The 27,771-nt window shown below is 31.1% G+C and overlaps 1 protein-coding gene across 1 annotated transcript in view; it reads left to right on the forward strand.

The window, feature by feature from the left end:
- The window catches only part of EPHA3 (EPH receptor A3), a 350,090-nt gene that overhangs the window by 252,793 nt on the left and 69,526 nt on the right, over nucleotides 1-27,771 (forward strand). The window contains 1 exon segment of the mRNA XM_049785721.1: nucleotides 24,389-24,513. Coding sequence (XP_049641678.1) covers nucleotides 24,389-24,513 — 125 coding nt within the window.

The raw sequence follows: 27,771 nt of genomic DNA on the forward strand, positions 1-27,771 counted from the left end.
ATTGATTCTGTCCTCAACTGCTGTTACCCCGCCGGCGAGGCCATCCATTGAGTTTTTCATTTCTGATACCATGTTTTTCAGATCTGTTATATCAGTTTGAAGTTTTCTGATTTCTCTTTGTATTCTATTCTGATCGATCTATGCTTTTTTTGAGTTCTACAAACATCTTCCATATTTCTATTCAAAACTCCTTATCTGAGATTTAATCAGATGGTTGGAATTTTCTGTGTCATCAAGCTATCATCTTCATTCTCTGTGCATGTTGTTTGCCTGCAAGGTTTCCTCCATTGTCACGCTTGTAGTGTGATTTTCTGCGTGTTGTTTTGGGGTTCATTGGTTAGAAAGACTAAGCGGCCAAAAGCGGCCTCTAGATGACAGTTTCTTTTGGGGGTGCACTTTCTAGGCCTCTGAGGATAGATAGCTTCATGTATTCAGAAAAGACAGACAAGCAAAGCAAAGAGTTCCCTTCAAGCCCTCAAGGTCATCCAAGGCACAGCAGGAGGTCGGAGCCAGCCAAGAACTCTCTGTAGCAGGGAGGATCACAGGCAGGAACCCTGATGAAATCCTGTCTCAGGCAGCTAGAAAAATCATGGTCCAAGATGGCTTCTGGGGCCTTCAGACACCCAGCAGAAACCAGCAGGAATCAGTGTGTGTATGGCTCAACCCACCTCTGAAGCAGGCAAGATCACCGGCAGGACACTGATGAAATCCAGTCTCAGGCAGCTGGAAACCACATGGCCCAAGATGGCTTCTGCGCCCTTCTGACTCCCAGCAGAAACCAGCAGGAATCAGTGTGTGTACCTCCCAACCCACCTCTAAAGCAGGCAGAGATATAAACACATTTAATAAAAATTATTAATTGCTATTACCAAAGTAAAAGATAAAGAAAATTAAGGATTGTAACAATTAGTATTCTTAAAATGTTCATCCTGATCACAATGATATACAGATTTAATTTAATCCCAGTCGAAAAAAAGAAGAAGAAATATGCCATCATATTGAATTAAAAAAAAAAACTAAAAATATGTGGCATTTTTTAATTTGTTTTTTGATTTTTATGCAATGTTCAAGAAATCTTGAATATTCTACAGTGGAACTTCCATTAGCTGTGAATGCCAGACTTGCTGGCATGATAAAGGTTTTCTGGCCCATCAAATGTGGGATTCACCAAGGCCATACCTTGTGGCTTATTCACAATGCCAAGTTTCAAACTTAAAATTTCATGTATGCCAGGCATGTACTTCAGCCTTGGAGCATTCAAACCTAATCTCATAGCAGATTTTATTTAAAATCTAGTAAAGATGTTTTTATTTCTTCAATTATAAAAGGTCATTGGCATATGTGTCTCTCCCAAGTATACTCGTAACCGCTTCATTAAATTTGGCATCTATGGATGTTGGTTTACATTGCCAACCCAGAAGGGAAATCACAAAAGAGGAAATTAACAAGCACATAGAGCTCCACAATTTGTTCTATAAATGTGTTTTAAATGAAATGAATCATCTTTTGGCACAACTGTTCACTTTATAGTAATTCATTTGAATGGCTTAGTCTGTCTCCTGAAGACTGTGGTTAATATTACTTTTGATGAATGAGACAGTTAGTTATCTTATATCATAAATGAAACAAATAGAATAACAACATTGACTCACAGAAGAAGGTATATTATCTCACTTTGCACTAGCAATTTGGTTTGAACTAAAAAGAATTGGGATGTGATCGTACAGAAAAACTATATAAATTATATATTTTATTTTAAAATGTACATTATAAAATCATTATTCCTCTCAAATGTTTTATTGCATTACTTTTCTAAGTCATTTTTACTGCATAATTGTGAATTCAATTGTATTCTTACTTTCTAACTGATTAAATATTTCTTATACTATATAGAATTAACACTATAAAATTTTCTACTTACTTTGAAATCAATGAATTCATTAGTTTTTACAATAGTAATGACAAAGGGTTATAAAAGTTCTAATATATGAATATTAACTTTGAAGAAATTTTTCTCAATTTGTTATTTAAGTTTATAATTTTAGATTATTTTAAAAACTGTTCTTAAGCAAGGTCATAATGTATTAAAATATACTATTTATTCATTTTAAATAATTATAAATGAGCTTATATGTCATTTTATATTTCTTTCTAACATCTATTTACCTGGATAAACAAAATTGTGGGCATAATAATTATAAAAGTACAGTATTAATTCTAAGCATTCTATAACATCAAATAAGTAGAAATAAAAAGAAAAGATATTGGTTTAAATTTACTCTTCTTAATTCTGCATAACAAGTGCCTTTTTTGGTGTAGCCTTCTAGGCAGATCATTCCGGGATATCATTATCCTACTGTGAATGAGTTTTTCCCAGAGGAGACTTATCATCCTTTTTTTTCTGATTCCTACTGAACTTTAATTTTCACTCACCATATGAATTAACAGGAAAGATTGATCCAGAAATATAATTTACCTCACATCCAATCCTAGATCAGGCTTATATTTGTGGTTCTGTAACTTGCTTCACCAACGTAGCAGTAAATTCACATTTTGTAAGGCTTTGACAAATGTATAAGGTTTTTTCGAGTGGCCTTATTTAACGTGGATACAAGAACTTAATTCTATTGGTTAGAGACATTGGTTCTACCTATTGTAAAAGAAGATTTTATTTAAAGTATTATTGTATTTTCTATAAAATCTTAAGTTTATTAGACAACAAATATAATTGTTAAAAATTAGTGTGTAGTAAAAATAAAAAAATTAGTTTCTAAACCAGAAGCTAAAGGAGATGAATTATTTATACTATATCTATTTGTATATCTAAATATATAGAATATATCTCTGTATGTGTGACACACAGTCCCACACATATAGAGACATAAGACTTTCAGCAATTATTTACCTTTCGTTTGAAAATTGACATTGAAGGTAAAAAAATTGACCACGAAAACAAATATATGCCACGACTCATATTATACTATTAACAATTGGAAATAATTAAATTTAAAAGGTCTTAATTTTTATGCAATACCTTTATTTAAGCACCAGGGTTACAAACATGTTTATAGTTGGGTTTCAGATTAATAAGTAAAATTATAACACCCCATTCACCAGTGCAATCTTTCTGCCACCAATGCTCCCCATCTTCCTCCTCTTGCACCTTAAGTTCTTTATTTTATTTTTTAAATCTTTATAATTTTATTTGAAAAGGGGAGATGAGATATTCAAAGAAGAAAGAATTGCAGAACCAAAAAATATCAAGATCAATTTTCTATGATTCAGGTTCCTAGGAGAATATTTGTTCATAATAATCAGTTCAAAATTTGCTGGCTTTGTTTAAGAAAAGAAACTGTTATCAAGGATGCAGTGCAAGAGAAACCTAAAACATGGCACAGAGGATAATAGAGGTCTGGTTAGCACATTTTAACAAACTATTGTACATAGGTCTAGTGAGGAAATAGTAAAAGAACAAAGTTCAGATGGATGGAAAACTGATTCTTTATAAACATGGATTGACCATATTAAAGCCAGATCAGGGCAAGAGTTCAAAGAGTTGGAACTGTATTTTGTAAACAGAATACTTAGCTTCAAGCCTCAATTTAATATGGTCCCCCAGTAGTGTTATATATATGCCTATTGAAAATATACTGAAATCCAAATGTAAGTGAACTATTTTTATTCATTTAAATCAAATTTAGAACCATTGTCATTTGTATAAATTTCTGGGACGATGATAAATATAGAATTCACCATTTCCCTTGCTGATTATTTATCTATGCCTTCATTTAGCTCTAACTAAACAATTAGAACAAATAAAATATAATATATCCTCTCTGACTTAATGGTTTCAGTTACAACTAGCAAAGCATACTCATTTCTAAGGACATGTGCTTGAAAATTGTTCATTCTTCTATGGCTCGTAGTCAAAAGAACTGGAATTCACACACCACTACAGAGAGCTCAGACCAATAATGTAGGCTATATATCTTTTCCACTCTGATGATTAAAAAAGAGCTAATACATACTTAGCATTTGAAACAAAAAACAAACAAAAATATACCAGAAAAACCATATTTATTCAAAATTGTTAGTTGATTATCAGGTTTTTTTGGGGGGGTGGGTCACACCCGGCGGTGCTCAGGAGTTACTCCTGGCTATCTGCTCAGAAATAGCTCCTGGCAGGCACGGGGGATCATATGGGACACCGGGATTTGAACCAACCACCTTTGGTCCTGGATCGGCTGCTTGCAAGGCAATTGCCGCTGTGCTATTTCTCCGGGCCCCCGATTATCAGTTTTTGGTTGTTGTTGTTTTGCTATTTTTAATGATTCAAAATTCTGTAAGTGACTTGAGAAAATGTCGTTTGTAAATTCAGCACATATCTCAAAAGCTGATGATATACACTAAAAATAACCTAACTCAATAAATACATAACTACATATGCAATAAAATATATATTTTTTATTCATTTCTTTCACTGACTCCCAAGAATGCACTGATATCTAAAAAAGGAGACAAAAACAATATGCAATGATTTATTTCTCTTTCACCCTAAAAATTAATGTTTTTAAGTTTGTATACTAGGAACTATTAAATAAATGTGAACAGGAAGTCAGGAGATAGTTTGTCAATTTCATTAAACACATACACACACAAAAGCAATTTTTTTATATCAGAGGAATTCTCTTTTCTGATTTCCACTTAAATTAGGGATCTAATCTTCATTGAGTTGTTTGCTTCTTGTTTGAAGATCCATTGTTGTAACATTTAAATATTTAAGTGTGAATACCAAATAATGATCAAAAAAATGAGTGTCTTTGTTTTTCTAACTAAAGAATACTGAGTTTTGAGGATAGAACACAATAAAAAAATTATCTACCCATTTCACTCATTAGAGTAAACTCACATGTAATATGTAGAAAATAGAGCCTCAGAGCAAGTGATGTCATTAAACATATATAATACCACACACTATATAATGTAACAACAATAATCATATTACTTAAATTGTTATCCATATTAAAATATAGAAGTTTCAAGATGTATTTGAGTTACTAATAATGCTGTCTTAAACAGGTAAATAATTGTATCTGTATACAAATACAATTTGTTATTTTGAACATCTATTTTTATATCAGAAATAACTGTCAAAATTTTTCAGTTGCATAGTTATACAATATTAAAAGAAAATAAAACTTGTATAAATGGCCTGAAAACTTGAATTGTCCTTTTTCAAGTCATTGGTTCTCACTAGCATCCCAGAATATCCCAGATAGTCTTAAGATATTCTTAAAATATGCTTAAGATATCTTAAAGAGTTTTCTTGTACTCTTCAGGATATATATTGATTTGAGAATTTGAGTTTAAGGTATTTTTGTTTTGTATAGGTAATATCAGGACACACACGAAGTAGATTAAATATTGAAGGAAGAAAACCAAAGAAGACAATAGTTAAATTTCCCTTAAAACAGTAGAACTGAATTTTGCTCTGTACAAAATTTGTCTCATAGTTATCTCAATAGAAGTGTATATATTTTCATATTGAGCACCTATCAAACTTTTAAAAAAATCTATTGATATCGAGCTGGAGCAGTGGTGTAAGCAGTAGGGCATATGCCTTGCACATGCTAACCTAGGGTGGACCATAGTTCGATTTTCTGGCATCCCATATGGACCCACAAGCCAGGAGCGGTTTCTGAGCTTATAGCCAGGAGTAAGCCCTGAGCAACATGAGGTGTGGCTCCCCAAAGCCCCAAAACAAAACAAAACAATAAAAATCTATTGTTATTAAGAAATAGTTGAGGGTCCGAAGCAATGGCACTAGAGGTAAGGCAGCTATCTTGCAAGGGCTAACCTAAGATGGACCGTGTTTTGATCCCCCCAATGACCCATATGGTCCCCCAAGCCAGGAGCAATTTCTGAGTGCTTAGCCAGGAGTAACCCGTGAGTATCACCAGGTGTGGCCCAAAACAAACAAACAAACTAAAGAAGTAGTTTGAAATTTTAACCTGTAGCACATAAGCAGAAATGACTTCAATACTTTAATACTTTCAATGCTTTAATACTGTCTGTCATCAGATAACTTACCATGGTTAAGGGGAGTGAGTTGCTGGCAACTTGAAATATAAGTTATTGTAAAATTGTAAATTCTATGTGGATAATTCTTTGGCATAAGCATAATATGCCTACTAAATATACTTAACTGATAGATTCCTTCAAGGCACCTAGTGTTTTATGAGATGATAGCTTCCACACACATCTTGGGGAAAGTAAAGTATCTAGTAATAATTTATAAAGAAATTCAGTGCTAGTTGATGAGATAGATCCAATATCCAAAAAGCAGTTTGTACATCTGCTATTTTTTTTTTTTTACTGTTTAACCATCACATCATCATCCACTGAACCTGACAAGTAAAAAGCACACCAACTTTTCTGGGGTAAAATAATTTTATTCGTATTTTACTAAGGAATCAATAAAACATGCCAAAAATAAGTAATATATATATATTAATTTATAAAGAATCGTAAAACCCTGAGAACATATAACTAAAAATGATCATTGTCTTGTTAGATAAAACTCAAAATTCTGATACCTTTAAAAATCTGCAGATAACTACTGAATATTTCTTTAAACAAACCACCTAATAGACTTGCAGGAAAGGTGAATAATATGACATAGCATTGCTTTTTGTTGTTATTAGTTTTGTTTTGGAAACACATTTAGCCATGTTCAAGGCTTTCTTCTGGTTCTGTGCTCAGTCATCACAGAAGTAAGAGGGAGATGGAAGTATGGAACTTGACAAGCAAGACAAGGAGTTTAACTCTTGTTCTATTGCTTTGTCTCCCAAAAGTAGTATTCTTATCACTAGGATCTTTTTCAGAAAATTATTCTTTATTCTCTTCTTCTATTTAAAACTGAAATATGTATATGCTCATTAGTTATAATACGAGTGATTGGCCAATGAGAAAAATCTTTAGATGAATGGGAAGAATATCACTTGCTGTTTTTAATTTTTATATGTTTAGTACAAATTTTCCTTTTCCTACAAGGCAGCAAAATAATTTCCATATTTAACAAAATATGCTAAAAATTGAATAAAGTAGGAATCTAACATATGATCAATGATTTTTATATAGTTTTTATATTGCAACAAAATGTATATGCATACATATACATATATATGATAATTATTCTAATCTATTAGTGTCATCTTTTTTTGTGTGTGTGTGGTTTTTGGGTCACACCCGGCAGTGCTCAGGGGTTATTCCTGGCTCCAGGCTCAGAAATCGCTCCTGGCAGACACGGGGGACCATATGGGACACCGGGATTTGAACCGATGACCTCCTGCATGAAAGGCAAACGCCTTACCTCCATGCTATATCTCCGGGCCCTATTAGTGTCATCTTGTTTGGAATCTAAAAACATTATTCAGGGTTTATAGTTTATCTTTTTTACTTTAAAAAATTACGGCGAGTAATTAATTTCTCACAGAAGCTGGATTTCTGTTAACTGAGTTAAAATCATCAGTGCTGTAATTTTATAAAATATTTGCATTTGATATATACAAATTCTTGTAATTATAAACCTGCATAAAAGTGAACAGACTTTCATCTATATTGCATTGCATTGCTTATGTTTAGATCAAAAGTATATATATAAGATTTTAAATTTACTAGCCAAGTTTACATTAAGTATTCAGTTACCAGTATTTACAGTTATCACACTGGAATACATTGTCATCAGTGTTATTCATTTTTTAATGAGTATTGGTGGTTAGCAATTTGTAGTCCATAAGGGCCTTTTAATTTGCCTTCAAAAAGTGACTTTGAACATATGCTATTTTGTTAAATTATAGATGTGAACTGAATGCATTCCTTAGTTGCATGTTTTCTTTCTACAATTACTTGATTGTTACCTGTAAGAACCCTGTAGACTTCTCATAGAATGTGCTGGAAATTTTTTTTCACAATTTTTCTTCTGTTTTTGCAATTTAAGAGACACTTACTTTAATATAAGCTTAATTTCTATTAATCTTGAAACATGGACATTATTTTTTCAATGTTTTATTTTACTTGGATTGATATATTTTAACCAGTTTTATAATCTGATATTTCAATAGCAGTTTAGTGGTGTATTACCTTAAACTCTTCTTAACTTATATATAATAAGCTTTTTAAAATTATTAATGAAAGGAATGTAAAAATTATATTGACTATGCAACAAACTGCATAAGATGATTTATAGTGAACACAAATTTAAATGTAATCTTACCACGTGTACTCATTTACAAATCTTATGTACTTCTTAAAATCCAGTACCTAGTTTTGCAAAACTTTAATTTCAAGAGCGCCTTTTCAGAGCACTAAACCTATCTATTAGTGCCGCAACTTCCACAGCCCAATCAGTTTGACAGTCAGTTATTTTCCAGGTTAACAAAGAGTAAATGTACCTTGCTTCAACCATCCAGGAAAGCGAGCTATATACATACATCCATAAATGCACACATATGAAAACCAACTGCTAGTCTCATGCAATATAAACGGGATAGAAAAATGCAGCCGTGCTTGGAGAATGGGCTGCCAGACTCCTCAGACCTTAACTTAGCTTTGCCTCTAGCATTTTTCCTTCATTTTTCCCCGCTGCTAGGTGCATTTTGAAGGAAATTTAACTTGAAAAGCATGTTTCTAAAGCTAAACCACAGACTATGCTATGTGAATAATAATGATCCTTGGCTTATTGTTTTTCAGTTCCAGAAGAAATCTGACAGACCAGGCAAGTAACAAGTTATAGTGCCTAGGTAATTGTTCCACGTATATTTGTTCTCAACAAACAAGCCTCTAAAATAAATTCACACAAAAAATCATTTAAAATTATTTGAGTATAGTAGTTCATATCGCAAGTTATCCTTTTTATATAACATTCTTTAGGTGTGTTTTCTACATCATAAAATTCACTCATAATTCAATGATATTATTTATGTTATTGACTAATGAAGCCATCTATTAATTTACTTTTGAATATTTATGTTACCAATTAAATAATGGTGATGAGCAGATTTTAAAATTTTATATGTATTCTATTTAGGAATCATACTGAATTTAAGTTTTTACAAATTTAACTCAATACTAAGTGATGATTTTCATTCATAAGCTTGTGAATTTATGTTTAGAACTTTCTGCTTCTTATTTAAAAACAAATGCGTTTCTCCTTTAAAATATTAAATTTTGCACAGCTACTTTTGTATACTCTTTCTTTATGTTGAAAAACAACAATTTTCTGCTAGCTATTGAGAATTAGAAACACAATAGCCTATATATATGGGTTAAAATAGAAGCCAAACTCTTTAATAAAAACAAGAATAGCTACATTGGTATCCACATAATTTTTATTTTTGTTTTAATTCTGACCTCCTAAAATGTAAGAATTTAAGATTATTTTTTCATAATATGCTAACAGTTTTATGCTGAATATTATAATAAATCACTCCAGGTCTCATAATTATAAGGTCATGTATATAAAGTTTACATAATTACAAAAATATAAATTGGTAAACTTTCTTCACTTTGATGAGTTTGAAAACTAGAAATAGGGGCCGGGAAGGTGGTGCTAGAGGTAAGGTGTCTGCCTTGCAAGCTTAGCGTAGGAAGGACCGCGGTTCGATCCCCAGGTGTCCCATATGGTCCCCCCAAGCCAGGGGCGATTTCTGAGTGCATAGCCAGGAGTAACCCCTGAGCGTCAAACGGGTGTGGCCCAAAAACCAAAAAAAAAAAAAAAGAAAACTAGAAATAAAAAAGATCAAACTTAAATACCAAACCCAAAGGCAACGACAACAGAATCGATAGCCAGTCTTCAACAAGCTATACACCGAGGGAAGAAGTTACCCTAGCAGTCTGGGGGCAAAGGAAGGGAATGCTGGGTACTGGGATGGAGGGAGGACAACATTGGTGGTGGGAATACCCTTAATTCAATACCACTATGTACTGCAAATATTACTGTGAAAGATATGTAATTCATATTGGTCATAATTAAAATTATTTAAAAAATTGAGAAAACATATAACAGTTTAAATAGATAAGGCTATATTCTATTAACAAATAAACAAAAATCCTGTTAAAAAAAAACTAAAATTGCTCCAAAATTCATGGTTAGATAAAAAGTATCTGACAAAAAACCTCTTTGGATAAATGAATACTATACTGGCATCTTGGGAAGTAAGCTACAAATATTATGCTTCCATCATTACCTTTTCTTTCATGCATACATTCTTAAGAATTTCTGTTTGTGGGAAGTAATATATTACTTATTGCAATAAATGACTTTTTCTTTCCTTTTTGTTTTGTTTCGTTTTTTGGACCACACCCGGTGACGCTCATTGGTTACTCCTGGTTATGCACTCAGAAATCGCTCTTGGCTTGGGGGACCATATGGGACTCAAAGGGATCGAACTGTAGTCCATCCTAGGTTAGCATGTGCAAGGCAGATGCCCTACCACTTATGCCACTGCTCCAGTCCCATATGACTATTTTCTAACTTAAAATTATTTGGTACAGAGAAAGAGAAAATATATTGGAAACAAAAGAGGCTGGGAAGTAAGTATTAATAAGGGAAAGCATGGACAATGAAGATTTTACAGCCACAATAGAAAATTCACAGCATGATTGCCTTTTGAAACTTTCTATCTGATGCTATTATTTTGTTTTTATAAATATGCAAACAGTCAAATGGCTACTTTTTTTCTATATCTTTCAACTTAATGGCTAGAGAAAATTCATAATGACAACTTTATTTTAAATGCTTAATTTATTGAATAAATTTGGGGATACATATTTTAAGAAAATATGGAATTAATAATGTGGTTCTTAAAGAATTATTCACATTTAACTTCACACTCAGAAATTTTAAATATTTTATTTTGAATTGAATAAAAATATATGTCCTTTAAAATATTCAGAGAAAAAGTATATTCCAGATTGAGGAAATACATCTATGTAGAAATAGTTTAATTGCAATAAAATATTTATATTATGAATTTTGGGCCATAAAATATTTTCTCTTTTCTGAAAATCTCCCAGGTGAACTTTTTCAAGTCAATGCGTAGTTATATATATGAGTAAATTGAATAACTGTGTTAATTTTGAAAATCTGATTTTTTTAAATGTTTGAATAGATTCTTCAGATTTCCTGCTAAGGGACATTTGTGTTTTAATTTCCTTAAAGAAATGGTTCAACATACAATACTGATTTTTTAAGGAGGACCTCCCTTGCTGCTTCAGTTAACCATATGCTCTGCAGACTTTCTCAACATTTTTGTTTTTGCTTCAAGAGACATGGTCTAGATGCAGCAAATATTTCTATGCTATATATGCTTTTTATAAGTGTTGGGGAGGAATAATGCACTATAAAAATTCATGACTCATAAAAGAGTGAAGAATATAGCAATGGTTGCTCACTCATGCATGAGAGTGTTGACATAAGAACAATACTTATTCCTGCAGGAGTAAATCAATTTCTCATTCACCCAAGAAAATTTTAAGTGAGTGTAAAATTATTATAGGATCAGCCTGCATCCATTAAGAGATATGAAAAAGTGTGTGTGCTTGCATTACAAAATTTGACAACTCTATTAAAATCAACTATTTGTCACCATTAAAGTCCATAACTGAACATACCATGTAGTTATAAGTAATATCCTTAAGAAATCAGGGCTAACGTAATTGTAGTATCATTATTCTTGTATTTCCTTTTCTTGTAAAAATAAATTGTGCAGTAACAACTGGGAAAAAATGTTTACTTTCATCTCAATGGTATCAACTAGATAAGTATCTCTCAATGGTATCAACTAGATAAGTATCACAGATCATTTTTAGTGTGAATGTATTTGTCATGTAATCTGACTAAACCCATGATGCTAATCAGCAGAGACCAGGGGTTCAACAAACAGTAAATCATTTGTGTGTAACTACCTATTTTACATAGAATTATATGTTTAATCTGTATATTAACCAAGCTAATAAACTATATATTTTACTGCAGTTGCTTAATATCAATAATAATATATCATAAATTGAGATCAATGGGTTTGAAGAGAATGACACAAACACTATTATAGTAAGTCTGTATATGTTAGATTTGTATATATTATATTTCTTTCCAAAGTATACTCTTTCAGACTAGATCTTCAACTATTATTTACCAAATAGATGTTGCATAACTGTCAGTACTGCTCTACACTCAAGGAAAATTATGATTCTTTAATTCAATATCTAATCAGAAGACATCAAGTCCCATGAAAAAATTAATTCCATCCAGTCTGTACTGGAATATGACAGTTCTCCCTTTGATCAACCTTGAGTCAAAATAAAGGAAAGTATATCCTCATCAGACTTATAAAACAAACAAATAAAGCTCACAACATGATTGGCCTGGTTCTAATTTCAAATTTGCTCTGTATTCACTTGAACTTTGTACCTTTGTCCATGCTTTCCTCCATTGTTTCAATTACCTACATTAGGCAACTGTACTTCTTCTCTTTAAAGTCATTTATATTAAAATAATATTTAGTAAAAGGGAAGTAATACATTTTATTTTAAGTATGTATATTTTGATAACAAACTTCAGTTTTTCAATTGTCTATTTTATGGAAATTACCGAAGTATTACAATCAACAACTCATGTAATCCTATATTGGTAGGACATTTGATGTTTAGAATCAATCAAAGCAAATGCTTTAAACATTTTCTAGTACCTAGTAAACATATAATGATAAACTTTAAAAATGTCAGAATTTAGAAATTTGAATAATTGCAAAACTAAGATGTTAATTCTAGACTAGAATTAGGATGTTGATTTTTTTATTTTGTACCACACCCATAAATATATAAGACTTTCTTTTGACTAAATTTTGGAAACACTTTGGTAGAATTTGGGGTATAGGATTAAATCTGATTTATTCTCATGCAACGTAAGATCCAATGTTATATCTCTCTAGTTCTCTTTAGAATATTTAAGATATTTAAAATGTTTAATTTAGATATTTCTCAGAATACAACTTTTACTCTAAAAGATAAAGATGGAAATAAAAGATAAAGATAAAAGATCAATAGAGAAACGATTTTATCTTTTTACATGTAGACCATTTATATCTGAAATGTAGGCTCTTTTGTTTGGGGATCACATCCATTGGTGTTGAAGATTTACTCCTGGCTCTGAACTCAGTGATAGCTTCTGGTAGGATTTCTGGGATTATATAGAATGCAGGGAATAGAATCTGAGTCAGCGTCATGTAAGGCAAGCATTTTTATGGCTATTCTCTCTCTCCAGCTTGTGGAATGTAATTTTTCTAATTATATGTTTAGAAAAAATAAGATGAACATATTTTCAAATAAAAGATAAGATAGTGAATATTAAAATTAATTTATACATAACTATATGATGCCAAAGTATAATGAGAATACTTGATAATTCCAATAATCTGAAGTATGATTTAGATGTAATTTAGTTTCTGTTGTCATACATAAAGAGTGAAATAAAGAGGTTAAGAGATACAGTACAGAGTCCAGAGTGGTGGTGCAAGTGGTAAGGCATCCACCTTGCATGCACTAGCCTAGGACCACAATTCAATCCCCCAACATCCCATATAGTCCCCCAAGCTAGGAGCGATCACTAAACACATAGCCAGGAGCAACCCCTGAGCGTTACCCAGTGTGGCTGAAAAACGAAAACAAACAAAAAAAATAAAATAGTACAGGGTATAGGAAGTATGCCATGGGTATTGCTAGCCCTGGTACTATACTTGGTACCCCATAGTCTCTTGAGCCATGTTTGAGTCAGTTTTTTATCCCAGTGCATCATTGATGGTCTTCAAATATGAGTCTCACAAGCATGTTAAAATGATAAACAAGAACAAATATATTTCTTTTCTTTATATAGATGTTATTATGCTGTTGTTTATATCATTCTAACATGGAAAATATAACTGGTTTGAGATCATGTTTCATTATTGTTTTGGTATACATGTTTCTAATAATGTTACAGTGAACTATTGTATTTGTATGTCTTTTTTGGAAAAATGATTGCCAAATTCCTTTATCTCTTTTCTAATTGGGTTACTTATTTATTCATATAACTTTAATCAGTGATTTGTATATTTTGTACTAATACCATGTTGAATACCTGAGTTTCGCATATATTTTTCCATTCAAGTAGTCATTTTATTTTATTTTATTTTATTTTTGTAGTAGCTACTTTTGCCTTTAGTTCATTTTGATTATTTTTGCTTTATTTCCCTCTTGCGAATTGAATTGAATCCCCAAATTTTATTTAACTAAGATTAGTTATTATTGTCAGTGAATTATTGCCTAAGTTTTGTTGTATTTAGCTTAAGTTTCTAGTTACTGAATATATAAACTGTAGTAAATTTTGAATTAATTTTTGTTTATGATGTAAAACATTGAGTATCCTTTTTCATGTGGACATATGTTTCTTTTTTAATACTTTTTATTTTGAACAAAGTGGATTACAAATATTTCACAGTAATATTTTAGGTATATAATGACATTTAATCAGGGGCATTCCACCACCAATGCTGTCCTCCCTCCACATCTGTCTACAGCATGCATCCCATATAGCCCTCCTTAGCTCCCTGGGTATTGATTCTGTTGTAGTTAGCTTTGGATTTGGTGTTAAGTCTGATCATTTTTTATTTGTACTCAATGTTCATACGACTCTTTGGTCTTGGTACCCTCTATTATTTCCCCCTCAATTTGTGAGGCAGATGGTTCAAGTTTATGTAGTTCTGTTTGAAGGAAGAAATGAAGAAAAGAAAATATGTGAGGGGGGGGCAAAAGTCAAACAAGCAAAAAATGGGAGGAGTCCTTCTAGGGCTATAAATATCAGTTTAAAAAAAAGAAAAGAAAAAGGGAAGGCAAACATAACAACAACATAAAAAATCAATCAAACAAAAACCTAAAAGCACCGTAGCAATAAAGACAACAACCAAACAATAACCACGGTTCTGAAATAAAGACAAAACAAAGCACAAAACAAAGTAACAATGATTACCAAAAAAATTAATTTGTGGTTTTTGTTTTTTTTTTTGCATAGGCACAGTAAAAATTGAGAGACTAAAAGAGAATTCCCTTGGCCTAAGAGATACAGGCTTTCTCTGCCCTTGAAGTATACTGTCATGGGTATAAATACAGGCTCCCTACATACTCTTTTACTCTCTCCTAGGTCCTTTTTTGATGTCTGGAAACTTTCAACTGAGCAAAAAATTCCAGACATCATGTGAACATGATATATATATATATATATATATATATATATATATATATATATATATATATAAAATAATTTATATAAAATATAAATTATTTTATATATATATATATATATAAAATAATTTTTATTTTGACCAAAGTGGGTTACAAATCATTCACAGTAGTATTTCAGTTACAAGTGACATTGAATCAGGGGCATTCCCACCACCAATGTTGTCCTTCCTCCAACCCTGTTCCCAGTCTGCATCCTGTATCGCCCCTCCTTTGCCTCCCGGGCTGCTACAAGTGGTCCCTTCTGTGTCTAGCCTGTTGCACCTTTGTTGAAGAAACATTACATTGTTCATTGAGTGGTCTTAGAACCTTTATTATAAATTAGGTGTCTTTTTTTGGCTTTCTTTCAAGGCTCTTGCTATTGTTTTGACTGTGTCTATTTTAATCCTCCCCTCCATGGTGTTTTTTTTTTTTCCTTTTTAGTACTATTCCTTTTTAGTTGCTTAGTTAAAATCAGGGAGTTTATTACTTCTATTTAATCCTCCTGCCATTTTCAGGATTGCTTTAGTTTTTGGTAATTTTATCAAACGTGTAGTAACATTTATTCTGTTTTCATAAAACTTTAAAAATACTATTACAATATTATTAAGGATTATACTGTATGAGCATTTGCTTTAGGTTAGAGATACATGTTAAAAATCAAATGTTTAGGTCTGTGATCAAATACTTCTTTCATATTCTTGTCTTTTATTCATGTTGAGGTTTTTAAAGCATAGGTACTTCTTTTTAAAATTTTATTGTGTTTTCTTTTATTGCTTTATGTTGAAAGGGAGTGAGGTTACATTTGAAACTGTTTTCTCCATTTTTTTAAATTATTTTGAGCTTTCCAATAATTATTACTTGAATTTCAGTGATCATTACTTAAATCATGACTTGAATTTATATTTGGGGGAAAATGCCTTAATTTGTGAATTAAGATGAATTTATGAAATGATAAATATATATTTTTATTTTTGTTTTGTTTTGTTTGGGGCCATTGTCTGTAGTGCTCAGAGTATACTCCTTGGTTCTCTACTCTGGGATCATTCATGGTTGGCTTGAAGGACCATGTTGGGAGCAGGGGATAGAATTTGGGTTGGCAACATGTAGGAAAAGAGTCTTATCTGTTGCACTGTGGTTCTAGACCTGGATTGCAGAAATAGTTGGTTCTATGCTGAGTGCCTTGCATGTAGTCAACTCAAGTTATGAGCCCACCATCATACAAAACAAAACAAAGCACACACAAAAAAAACAACAACAATGATTACCAAAAAATTAATTTGTGCTATTTTTTTGCATAGGCATGGTAAAAATTGGGAGATTAGAAAGAGAATTCCCTTGGCCTAAGAGATACAGGTTTCTCTGCCCTTAAAGTATACTGTCATGGGTATAAATACAGGCTCCATACATGCTCTTTTCTAGGAACCCAAAATCCAGTGAGAAAGCATATAGCTTACAAAATTATATAATTGAAATAGACTGTGGTGAACAAAAAATAATATATTGTACAAGTATATTACACAGTATATAAAAAAGGACAAATTGAATAGCTGTTGCCTACAGGATTTACAAAAAAAGCTTTATAAGTCACTATTTTAGTAATAGATCTAAAGAAATGATTAGGAATACTTTCAAGTAGAAAAGAGCAATAATATATATGCAAACAGAAATCTCATACACAGCTGTGAACAAAAAGTAGATGAATTATCTTTAAAATTTTAACTTTGAAAAAGAAACAAGGGGCCGGAGCAGTGGTGCAAGAAGTAGGGCCTTTGCTTTGCACATGGCTAACTTAGGATGGACCACAGTTCGATTCCCCAGCGTATTCTATGGTTCCCCAAGCCAGAAGTGATTTCTGAGTGCATATCCAGGAGTAATCCATGAGCATCACCGGGTGTGGCCCCAAAAAAGTGAAAAAAAAAAAAAAGTAGAAAAATTTAATTCTAAAGGCAGGTGTCCTCACACTTTTTAAACAGGGGGCCAGTTCTCTGTCCTTCAGACTGTTGGAGGGCCAGATTATAGTAAAAACAAAAATTATGAACAAATTTCTATGCACACTGCATATATCTTATTTAGAAGTGAAGAAACAAAATGGGAATAAATACAATATGTGGCCCGCAGGCCATAGTTTGAAGACACCTGTGAGGATAAAATTAGTATTTGCATTGCAGTAAACTGAATAATTTATTAACTTTTTTCATACATACTATAAAATTTAAATAATGGAAATTTTTCATTCTAATTTTAGCTTTATCTCAAGATTTTCACAAAAGAGGTTTACTAATATAATCTTGATATGCTAACTTTATTTTATTGTCATTATTAATGCATTGACTAATAAACTTCACTTACATATCGTTAAAATGTTTTAAAATTTCTACAAAATTTTATTTGAAATTTAATAAATAGATGAAAATAAATTTGGTTATGATCATAGTTATTTATTTTTTATCTTTGAATATTATCATTCAGGTGACATGTTGACTACTATTACTATTTATTATCATGAATATACATGGTTATGATGCTTCAATATCCCAAATGACTACCTGTGACTTACTAACACTTATTGTCCACCTCATCAATCAAATATTGATCATCTCAGTTTTGTAATATATGACCAAATGTTTGTTTCGTTTGATACTATCTGTTCCCATATTTTACTTATGCACCCCAGATACATGTTATTATTATTTGTAGGCTTAACATGTCATGATGTCTTTTATTTCTGGAAATTTGAATTCATATACTTTGAAGGAGTGGAGGTTTAAATTTTCATTATTTTTTTTAAAAAGACAGCATCAAAATATATAGGAAATGAGTTCTGAGATCAAATATAAAAGTATAGAATTCAATATAAAATAAAGTAGAGTTAAATAATTTGAATTGAGTTAGAAAATAATTATCAGCTTTCATATGCTGGGACTAATTGGCATTCAGAGTTATTGGTGTGGAAGAATATACAAATAAATTTGACTCTGAGGCTGAAGAGATAGTTGGTAAGTATCAATTGAAATCCTGGTAATTCATGTTTCCTTGAGGACAGAGGCAGAAGTAAGCCCTAAGCACAACCAGGTGTGACCCCAAAACAAATAAAACTTGTAGATATAATTCTAAAGTTAGAATTAAACAAATTATTAAAATGTGACTTCTGGAATCAAAATGGAAAATTCCAGAAAATAATAGCTTGGAGAAAGCAAGTCAGTTGTTTTGAGATGGAAGAAAACTATGTATAGTGAAACAGATCCTAACTCAAGTTAAAGAGAATTTTTATGGACTTAATATGAATATTTACTACTAAAAAATCTAAAAATAAAATGTACTTAAACGGGCATTTCAATAATACAGAAAAAAGAGAGTAATTTTCAAAGACAGGTTTGATTTAAAGAAAATATCTTTCAGCCATTTAGAGAATAATATTTTCCCATGGAGATAATTTTTAAAAGCTTTGGCTCACAGCACAGAAATACTGAGCCCTTCTTGATATTACTTTAATTTGTCCAATCTATAAACCACAAAGATACGTCAGAAATTCCCAAACTAAGAACCAGGAGAGTCCCAATAGTAACAAATGAACCTAACCAGATCCTTAAGGATTTGAATTTTGAAGTTTTAACTTCCCTGTTCTAAGAATGGGTCACATTTTGCAGAGTAATAGTAAACATAGATTTTAAATCATCATCATTAAAATAATCAATACTTCCCATGTCTATCATTAAATGTGGCTTGCACAAGTATCAAAAGAGATACAAATACAAATTATGAACTATACACAAATTGTAAAGTCCATTTATAATCTAATATTTTATCATAAAAACCTTTTAAACTTAATAACATTTTTGATTTGTCATTATGACTTTTTTTTAGTTTTCTTAGATGCAGTCAGTGACTCAGGTTACATTGACAAATGGAGAAAATATTTTCTATGTCTACAAATAAAAAACTGGTATAAATGATCAAAACCTAAAGTTTGTATGCTTGTTTGTTTTTGCCTTCTGCACTAGTAATTGAGTGAGTCAAGAGAGTGTCATTAAAATGACCTAGAACAAAAAAAAATCACTTAATTGTTCAACTCAATTTCGAGAAAGCTGTGTCTTTTTAGAACATAAAATTGAAAAGAATTTTGACATCACATTTCACAAAACATATAACTAGTTACAATATAAAATAATTTTTTATTATCATGATCAAATAAAACTGGTAAGGAATTGCCTGAGTATATCATAAACAAAGTCAATGACACCAATTTAATTTTTAATACTAGAGTGTGCATAATATATCAATAGAGTAATATTAGTTTATGAAGAATGATTTGTTTCTAAAAGCCTCCCTTTTTTCTTACAGCCATCACTATTTCTCCTTGTATTTATTTTATTTAAAAAATGTTTAAGTTAATCATTTACTGTTCCAATATGTATTTTCTTCTTTTCTAGTTTTCCAAAAAGAACATATTCTTCAAGTAGAAAAAGCTAATGTGATTCTCCATAATACTATTATTACATCCTTAATGTTTTAGATTTTTTATCATTAAGTTCATTATTGCAATTTTTTTTAAAAGTAAATGTGGTCCATTGTCTAACAGAGCAGCCTAAGTGCTTGGATGCGTTTCACAGATGACTACTTAGTCATTAATCAACTTTTTTTCTATTAATAATAAAATAATGTTAGTAATCCATCATTCTTTTGTGTAAAAAAAAGGCATCAGACTAAAATTCTGATGTATTGAGGGTTATTCAACAGTATTCACTAAATTAGCCTAATTATCAATATATTGCATGGAGAAACATAATTGTAACTGTGCTTCTGAGCATTTCTGTCAATTTTTGAATTCATCCCATGGAACTATTATCCTCTAAACTTTCCATTCGCAAATTTTTAAATGTACAAAATGAGAATAATATCCATAGGATAGTAGTATTCAATACCTTATTCATTTATGTAGACAATTGAGTTTAAAGAATTTTATGCTTGTGGAAACTAGCTCTTTTATTTGATATTTTTATACTTGAAATGAACTAAAAGAACCATAATGCAATTCACCGTTTGTAATTAATTTAAAAATATAATACCGCATGTGTTGTAGTTCAAATAAATTGTATTTTAAGCCATTAATTAAAATACATTTTAGAATACTTTTAGGAACATTGATATAGTGGAGTTCCCAAGAAATTTTTCTCTTTGACAGTATAGTTTATAATGTCTTAAAATTATTTATTAGGCACTGGAAAACAATTTATGTTAATTATTTATTAATATTAAAATATTAATGAGCACTATCTAAATGTAACTGGATTTTTAGCTGGTGCACTGGGTTGAATCTGCTGAAATGCAGCCAACATAAGGGGCGTGTATTAAAAAGAGCAGAACAAATGACTTAACATGGGTCTAAAAGCAGCAATCAGAAAAGGTTCATTTAACTTAGAGATGGCACAAGCTTCGAGCAATTGCTTCCACTTAAGTAAGTGTAGAATTACAAAGGGCTATTTATTACAGTCCAACAGGGTCTTATAGCATGCTCAAAGAACTCTGAAGATTTTCAAGTTTATATATAAAGTTTTGCTCAATGCAAAACTCAAGCAGTGAATTTTGGACAAATCCCCAAACTGCTAGCAAAACTTTCATTGTAATTTTAATATATTTCTTGTGTCAGTTATTCCTTGGAATGAATTATTTTATTTACTCCAACATTGGAGAGATACTAAAGCTGGTATTTTTTTTAAAGAAATTTAAAAACAAATTAAAATATTTCTCTTTAAAAATACATATATATTTGAAGTAAAAACAGTCTTTATTCAGAGGTACTGAGGAAGGGGAGGAAGTAGATAAGAAAGAGAGACTAATGGTAGTCTGCTCAAGAGACAGCCAATGCTAATCCACAAGCAGAGAGAGCGCTGGTACATATAACCCAGGATGAAAGTAGGAAAGTCCTTATCTTAAGAAGGGATATGAGGACAGGTATCCAAGCAACACATATGTCTGTAAAACTATTTTAATCGGGGCCGGAGAGACAGCATGGAGGTAAGGCATTTGCCTTTCATGCAGAAGGTCATCAGTTCGAATCCAGCCAGGAGCAATTTCTGAGCATGGAGCCAGGAGTTTCCCCTGAGCACTGCCCGGTGTGACCCAAAAACCACAAAAAAACCTATTTTAATCATAATTTATTTTGAATAAATATTTAGTCATTGTACATTACAAAGTTATTCATGACTGAGTTTTAGGCATTCAGTGTTTCAACAACAATCCCTTCACCAGTGTCTATATCCTTCAACCTTTACTCTCCCCCATCTCCACTCCTATTTGCTTGTCACCCACCAGACTTTCTTTAAAAGAAGGTTGTTTTGTTTGTGTTTTATATGCATATATTTTATTTTATATAAATTCAGCATATATTGTATGAATATATTTTATATATTTATATATCATATAAACTTATATTTATTTATAAATACACATATAATATATTCAATATATTAGTTATAAGTATGATATATTTACATATTATATATCTGTATATATAATATTGGCACATGGTTTACAGTTTTGTTACTCATATGGTTTCATGCATAACACTTTACTACCTTTCAGTTCTCCCACCTCCTCCATATTGACCACTTGCCTCCATCTTCAGCGTAGCCCTTTCCCTAGCCTATCCTCCAAATCCCTCAAATAGCACATAATATATTTCAGGCTGTACAAATTGACAAACTTATGAAGTGAATATACAATCTTCATGTGTTTACTAAGGAATACTACAAAATTAAATTTTTTAGGATGTTCCATATAACTGCAATAATTTTGCTGGAAAAGTAATAATAAATAAATAACAAATTCTGCACAAAATTAGTGGAATTTCTGCCTTTTGAGGGTACATAAAACCTAAATTTGGTTCCTAAGTCATTGGTACTACAGATTTTCTACTAGCAATTTAATAATAAATCTTTTAAGTATTTGGAGAAAGAAAAATAATAAGATTTTAAAACTTTACATAGCAATTGTTTGTAGCTGAGTATTGTGAACATTGAGTGAATTTAAATAATTTTAGCTAACTATATCTCAAATAACTTAGTAGTAGTAAGTTAGTAACTTAGTAGTAGTAAGTAGTTAGAGGCAAAAACAAGCACACTTTTTATTCGTTTTCTTGCTTATTTTTCTTTTTTTTGTTGTTTGTTTTGTTTTATTTTGGGTAAACACCTGTCAAAGTTCAGGGATACTCCTGGCTTTGCAATCATGGCTTTTAGGAATTCCTCCCAATGCTGCTAGGGAGATGTTATAATATGTTGAGGATTGAAACAGGTTCAGCAGCAAGGAAGGCAAGAATTCATCTCACTATATTATTCCTTCTGCCCCCAAAGTCAGAAAGACTCAATCATAAAAATATGCAATCATCAAATAAAAAACTTTTATGGGAAGTGAATACCTATAGGATTCTATTAGTCTATAATTTGAGAATAACCTATCAGAAAATGAGTGCTTTACATAGGACAATAATTCAACAATAATTGTGCCTAAACATACTTTGTTTTAGTTTTTGTTATTTTTGGCCACACCCAGAAATTACCCTTGTTCTGGACTCAGAAATAACTTCTGGTACTCTGAGCAAACCATATAGGATGCCGGGGATAGAATCCTAGTAGGTGTGTTCACAGCAAATGCCCAGACCGCTATATTATTTAGTGTTCCCTGAACCTTTTGATTTTGCTTATTTTATGTTTGTATTTTATTTTGCTGCATAGATTTTGGGCAGAATGCCACTGAACCCCACAGAAAGATATTTTGGTTTGCCAAAATTGGTTTTTGATTCGAAACCAAAAGCACATTGAGAGAATTTGACATAACATGTCACTAAATATATTTACTCTTCTGTTAGAAATGGTGACATGCTTATAACAAAGATAAATAAACTTCTTATTACATGTTTTATTAGTGCAATAATAAATATCAAATATAGAATCGCCATTCTCCAAGGTAGAATATATATGTAAATAATTATAACACATAATTTAATACTTAATTCTATACTATACTTCAAAATAAATATATAAGTAAACAAATAAAAGGATAAACCTATGAGACTGAATTTTTGCCTTGCTTGTAGAATACTCAGGTTTGATTAATTTCTGCACAGTTCCCTGGTTATTGAGAGAAATGGTGACATGCTTATAACAAAGATAAATAAACTTCTTATTACATGTTTTATTAGTGCAATAATAAATATCAAATATAGAATCGCCATTCTCCAAGGTAGAATATATATGTAAATAATTATAACACATAATTTAATACTTAATTCTATACTATACTTCAAAATAAATATATAAGTAAACAAATAAAAGGATAAACCTATGAGACTGAATTTTTGCCTTGCTTGTAGAATACTCAGGTTTGATTAATTTCTGCACAGTTCCCTGGTTATTGCTGAAAATGAGTTCAAGCAGATTCAGAAATAGTGGTACCCAATGCACAACTGGCTATCGACTACAAAATGTGAAAGCAGAATGTGTCGTTCATAGTCTATTATTTTATTTATGAATTCATTTTTGTCAAAAGCCAAGGCCTACCATAATATGTCATAAACCCTCTCGATTTCACAACGCACTGTTATTATTACCTATAAATATCATGGGACTCTGCATAATGGATTCCAGTTCTCTCGCAGAGTTGCATATGAAAACGCTATCAAGAAGCTGAAGAATCTGGCATTAATAACTTTGCAGGATTGTAACAAATAGGTAGTACTGATGCTTTGTTCTTTCAAGAATATATCAAATATATTTCATTGCTTACATTATAGTAGCAGATTGAAAACATCTGTCACTTGCCACTAGTCCACCAGCAGCTGAAAATATCAGCTTATTTTCCATAGGCTTGCATGTACCAAGGCTATAATCCAGCTGCTGAGAGTTGATATGGGGCCAGATTAATACTCCAGAGTCTTTGAAATGGAAATAGTACCTTCTTGCCAAAGGCAAGAATAATGATGGACTCCATTTGCTTGTCCCTTTCTTTCTTTGCTCTTTTTCTCCCTACCTGATTATTTTGCCTCCTCCCATCATCCTCTCTCATTCTCTCTTGACAGCTCCATCACCAGTCATGACAATTAAGAAGGATCGAACATCCAGAAACAGTATTTCTTTATCCTGGCAAGAACCTGAACACCCAAATGGGATTATATTGGACTACGAGGTCAAATACTATGAAAAGGTGGGGAAAGGTTGTTAGATGTTCAAGAGTTAAGTGTGTAGGGAGGAAGAGATTGTCTCATGAACTGTGTTCTTACAAATAAATCAGTAAGCTATAAGAAGTAGCAGTACAAAACTAGAAAGGGATAAAGTAATTTTACATGCTGATTTTATTATTATTACTTGTTGCTGTAATAATAAATTTAAAGACCTTAATTTAGAGGGTGGAGAAATAGGGGTTGGGTTTTTTTCTTGCACAAAGTCAACACATTCTCTATCCCTGCTTCTAGTATGGCCCTTTGAGTCTGCCAGGAGTGATTTCTGAGTGTAGATCCATTGGTAATCTCTGAGCACCATTACCCTAATATAAAAAAACATCTTACTTTAAAAGTTTCAATGATAATAGCAATGAAATATGTTAACATTTCACTCTCATTGGTAAGCATTGCATGCATATAATTAAAATTATATTTTGTTCTTCTATATTTGAAAATATTGCTCTATCAATGATTTTTTAGAATAATCCCAATCTCCATTGATAAATTATTTATACTTTGAATTTTAAACTTATTTAATAACCTTCACATTTTATGTACTTTTATTCAGAACAGAAAACAACCTCAATTAAAGCAAAACAATTGCATTAGCAAAATAATAATGAAAACCAAATTTTGACTTTGTGAAAGGAAATATTGATGTGGAAAGAAGTGGATAAGTTTGCCTCACATCATAATACTATCTTAGCAATAAAATTATAAAAAATATATACCTGGTATAAGTAGAATTTGAATAATATTTTATTTATTAAGTAATGTTTATTTCTATTTGGTTTAATTTTATAGTTAGATATAAAAATATATTTACTTAGTTATTTGAAGCTTCTCTTTAGAACTATTGGTTTTAATTACCAGTATGAACACAGTATATTAAGATATCTCCTATGTTTGTGAAGTATTTTGAAGTGAATTTTAAAGAAATCTATATTAATAATATATATTTATATAAATAAAATATAAATATATTATATATAAATATAGATTTAAAGAAATCTATATTATAAAGAAATCTGCTATATAATATATTATTTTTATGCTTCTATATGCTGAATTTACTGTTGATGTATAGTAATCCTATATCAGTAAACAAGTATTTTTGTAAGACCATATATTTAGAGCATCATTACTCATATCTTGCAGAGTATCACCACTCATAAAATTAGTTCTGTTTTAAATGCTAATGGCCATGATTTAGCATTTATTGTGACTATAGCTATATTATAAACATTCTTCAAAATGAAAATGAAGCATTAGAAAAGAAACATTACTAATATAATCAACTTTTCAGAATGGCATAACATATATTCTTCTTCATTATATAGTAACTTATCTAATAGTTGCTAATATGTTTCATAAGTATGACACTTTTTATTCATACCCACCTCTGGTGTGATGGTCTATATTTTTTTATTAAAAGCAAGTCAGGATTAATTAATATTATTGTAACAAAGGCATAGTAAAATAAATTTCACCTAGCTTTCAGTGGTCCACTGTGAATTATCGGATGAATACTCATATGATCATAATATTTAATTTTAAAATTATGTTAAGAATGACCAATGAGCTAGTATAATATAGCAGGTTATGAGTTTATTTTGTATGCAGTCAATCCAGGCTTAATCTCTACACCACATATGGTACCCATTGCCAGGAGTGAACTCTGAACCAAGATTAAGATACAGCTAGGGGTCGGAGAGATAGCATGGAGGTAGTGTGTTTGCCTTGCATGCATTTATTATAATTTAAGTTTGAGTCCCAGCATCCCAGCTGGTTCCCTGAGCCTGCCAGGAACGATTTCTGAGTGTAGAGCCAGGAGTAACCCCTGAGCCCTGAGCGCTGCTGGGTGTCATCCAAAAACAAAAACAAAACAAAACAAAACAAAACAAGATACGGCTAGGATAGAGCCAGGATTAAGCCCTGAGCACTGGTCATGGTGTAATCTCAACAACAAAATAATACATGACAAGATAAACCGGAAACTAAAAATATGTGCTTCTATAGGTGGTACACAGAATACATGAAAATGAAATAATTCAATTAAAAATGTATTTGGGTATTTCTCCCATGCAATTACCAGGAATCTTGAGAGACATCTCTGGCAATTCTCAGCCAATTTAGTAGTAAAATAGTAAAATGCTAAAGACCACATTTTTGAGGTCTCAGACTCCTAATGCCATTATGGATTTGCCATTATGGTTTTGAAGTATAGTAGGAGGTGGTCAGGGCTATCTGTGGATATCTTCTGACCAGTTATTAATGGACATCATGTACATATCTCACCTATATACTATGTCTCCATCCCCAAACAAGACTTTGTTCAGCTTATATCAAGCTGATACAAAATCTATTCTCTTTATTTCTAAGCAATATTAACAGGTACAAGAAAATAAGAATAAATTAATTATTCCCAAATACTTTAAAATTTTTAAAATTCATACATTCAAATTAATTTTAATATAAATAAATGAATTTATGTGAATAGTTTATAACACAAACATGTATTAAAAATTATTCCCAAATACTCACATAAGGCTTGTAAAGTATTTGAAATGCTTCATTATAATTTAAGTCTTACAAGGTCTCAGTCTTTTGATTATTTCTCCAGGCTTGAACAGTCATATAAGGGTATATGCACAATATTGATAGCAGTTAAAATAATTATGTCTGTGTGATTAATATTTTAACTCCTAATAATTTAACACAGTAATTATCATACATACATACCCTACAAACATATAAGATATATCCAGTACCTTTTACTATAAAGCATCTTGAATATACCTTCTGCCTCTTGTAATCTATCCAATTTGGTTGAAAATATACCTTGTTCTATATAACTACTTTAAACTTCATAGTAGTTATAGAATGTTCTGCCATCTACCAAAATCACATTACCCATCAAATGTTCAGAATATATTTTGTGCTAAGGATAAAATAGGTTTGTGCAAAAACAATTTTAACAAAAAATGCCTGACTCCAAAAGACTTTTCTATTAATATGCAGCATTTATTTCCTAGTGTAAAACTTGAATATATGAGAATCCATTTCTGGAAAATATTTCTAGATGATTTTGTGTATAATTTTGTCTTTACTAAGTCACTGACTTAGATCAAATAGAGTACAAATATAGTAGCTCTCAGAGATCATTCATTTTAAGCAATATACATATAAATTATTTATAACTTTTTTCCTAGGTTTATTATTTTATTGATAAAATAGTTACA

Source organism: Suncus etruscus, chromosome 13 (genome assembly GCF_024139225.1).
Source record: "Suncus etruscus isolate mSunEtr1 chromosome 13, mSunEtr1.pri.cur, whole genome shotgun sequence".
Taxonomy (NCBI): Eukaryota; Metazoa; Chordata; class Mammalia; order Eulipotyphla; family Soricidae; genus Suncus; species Suncus etruscus.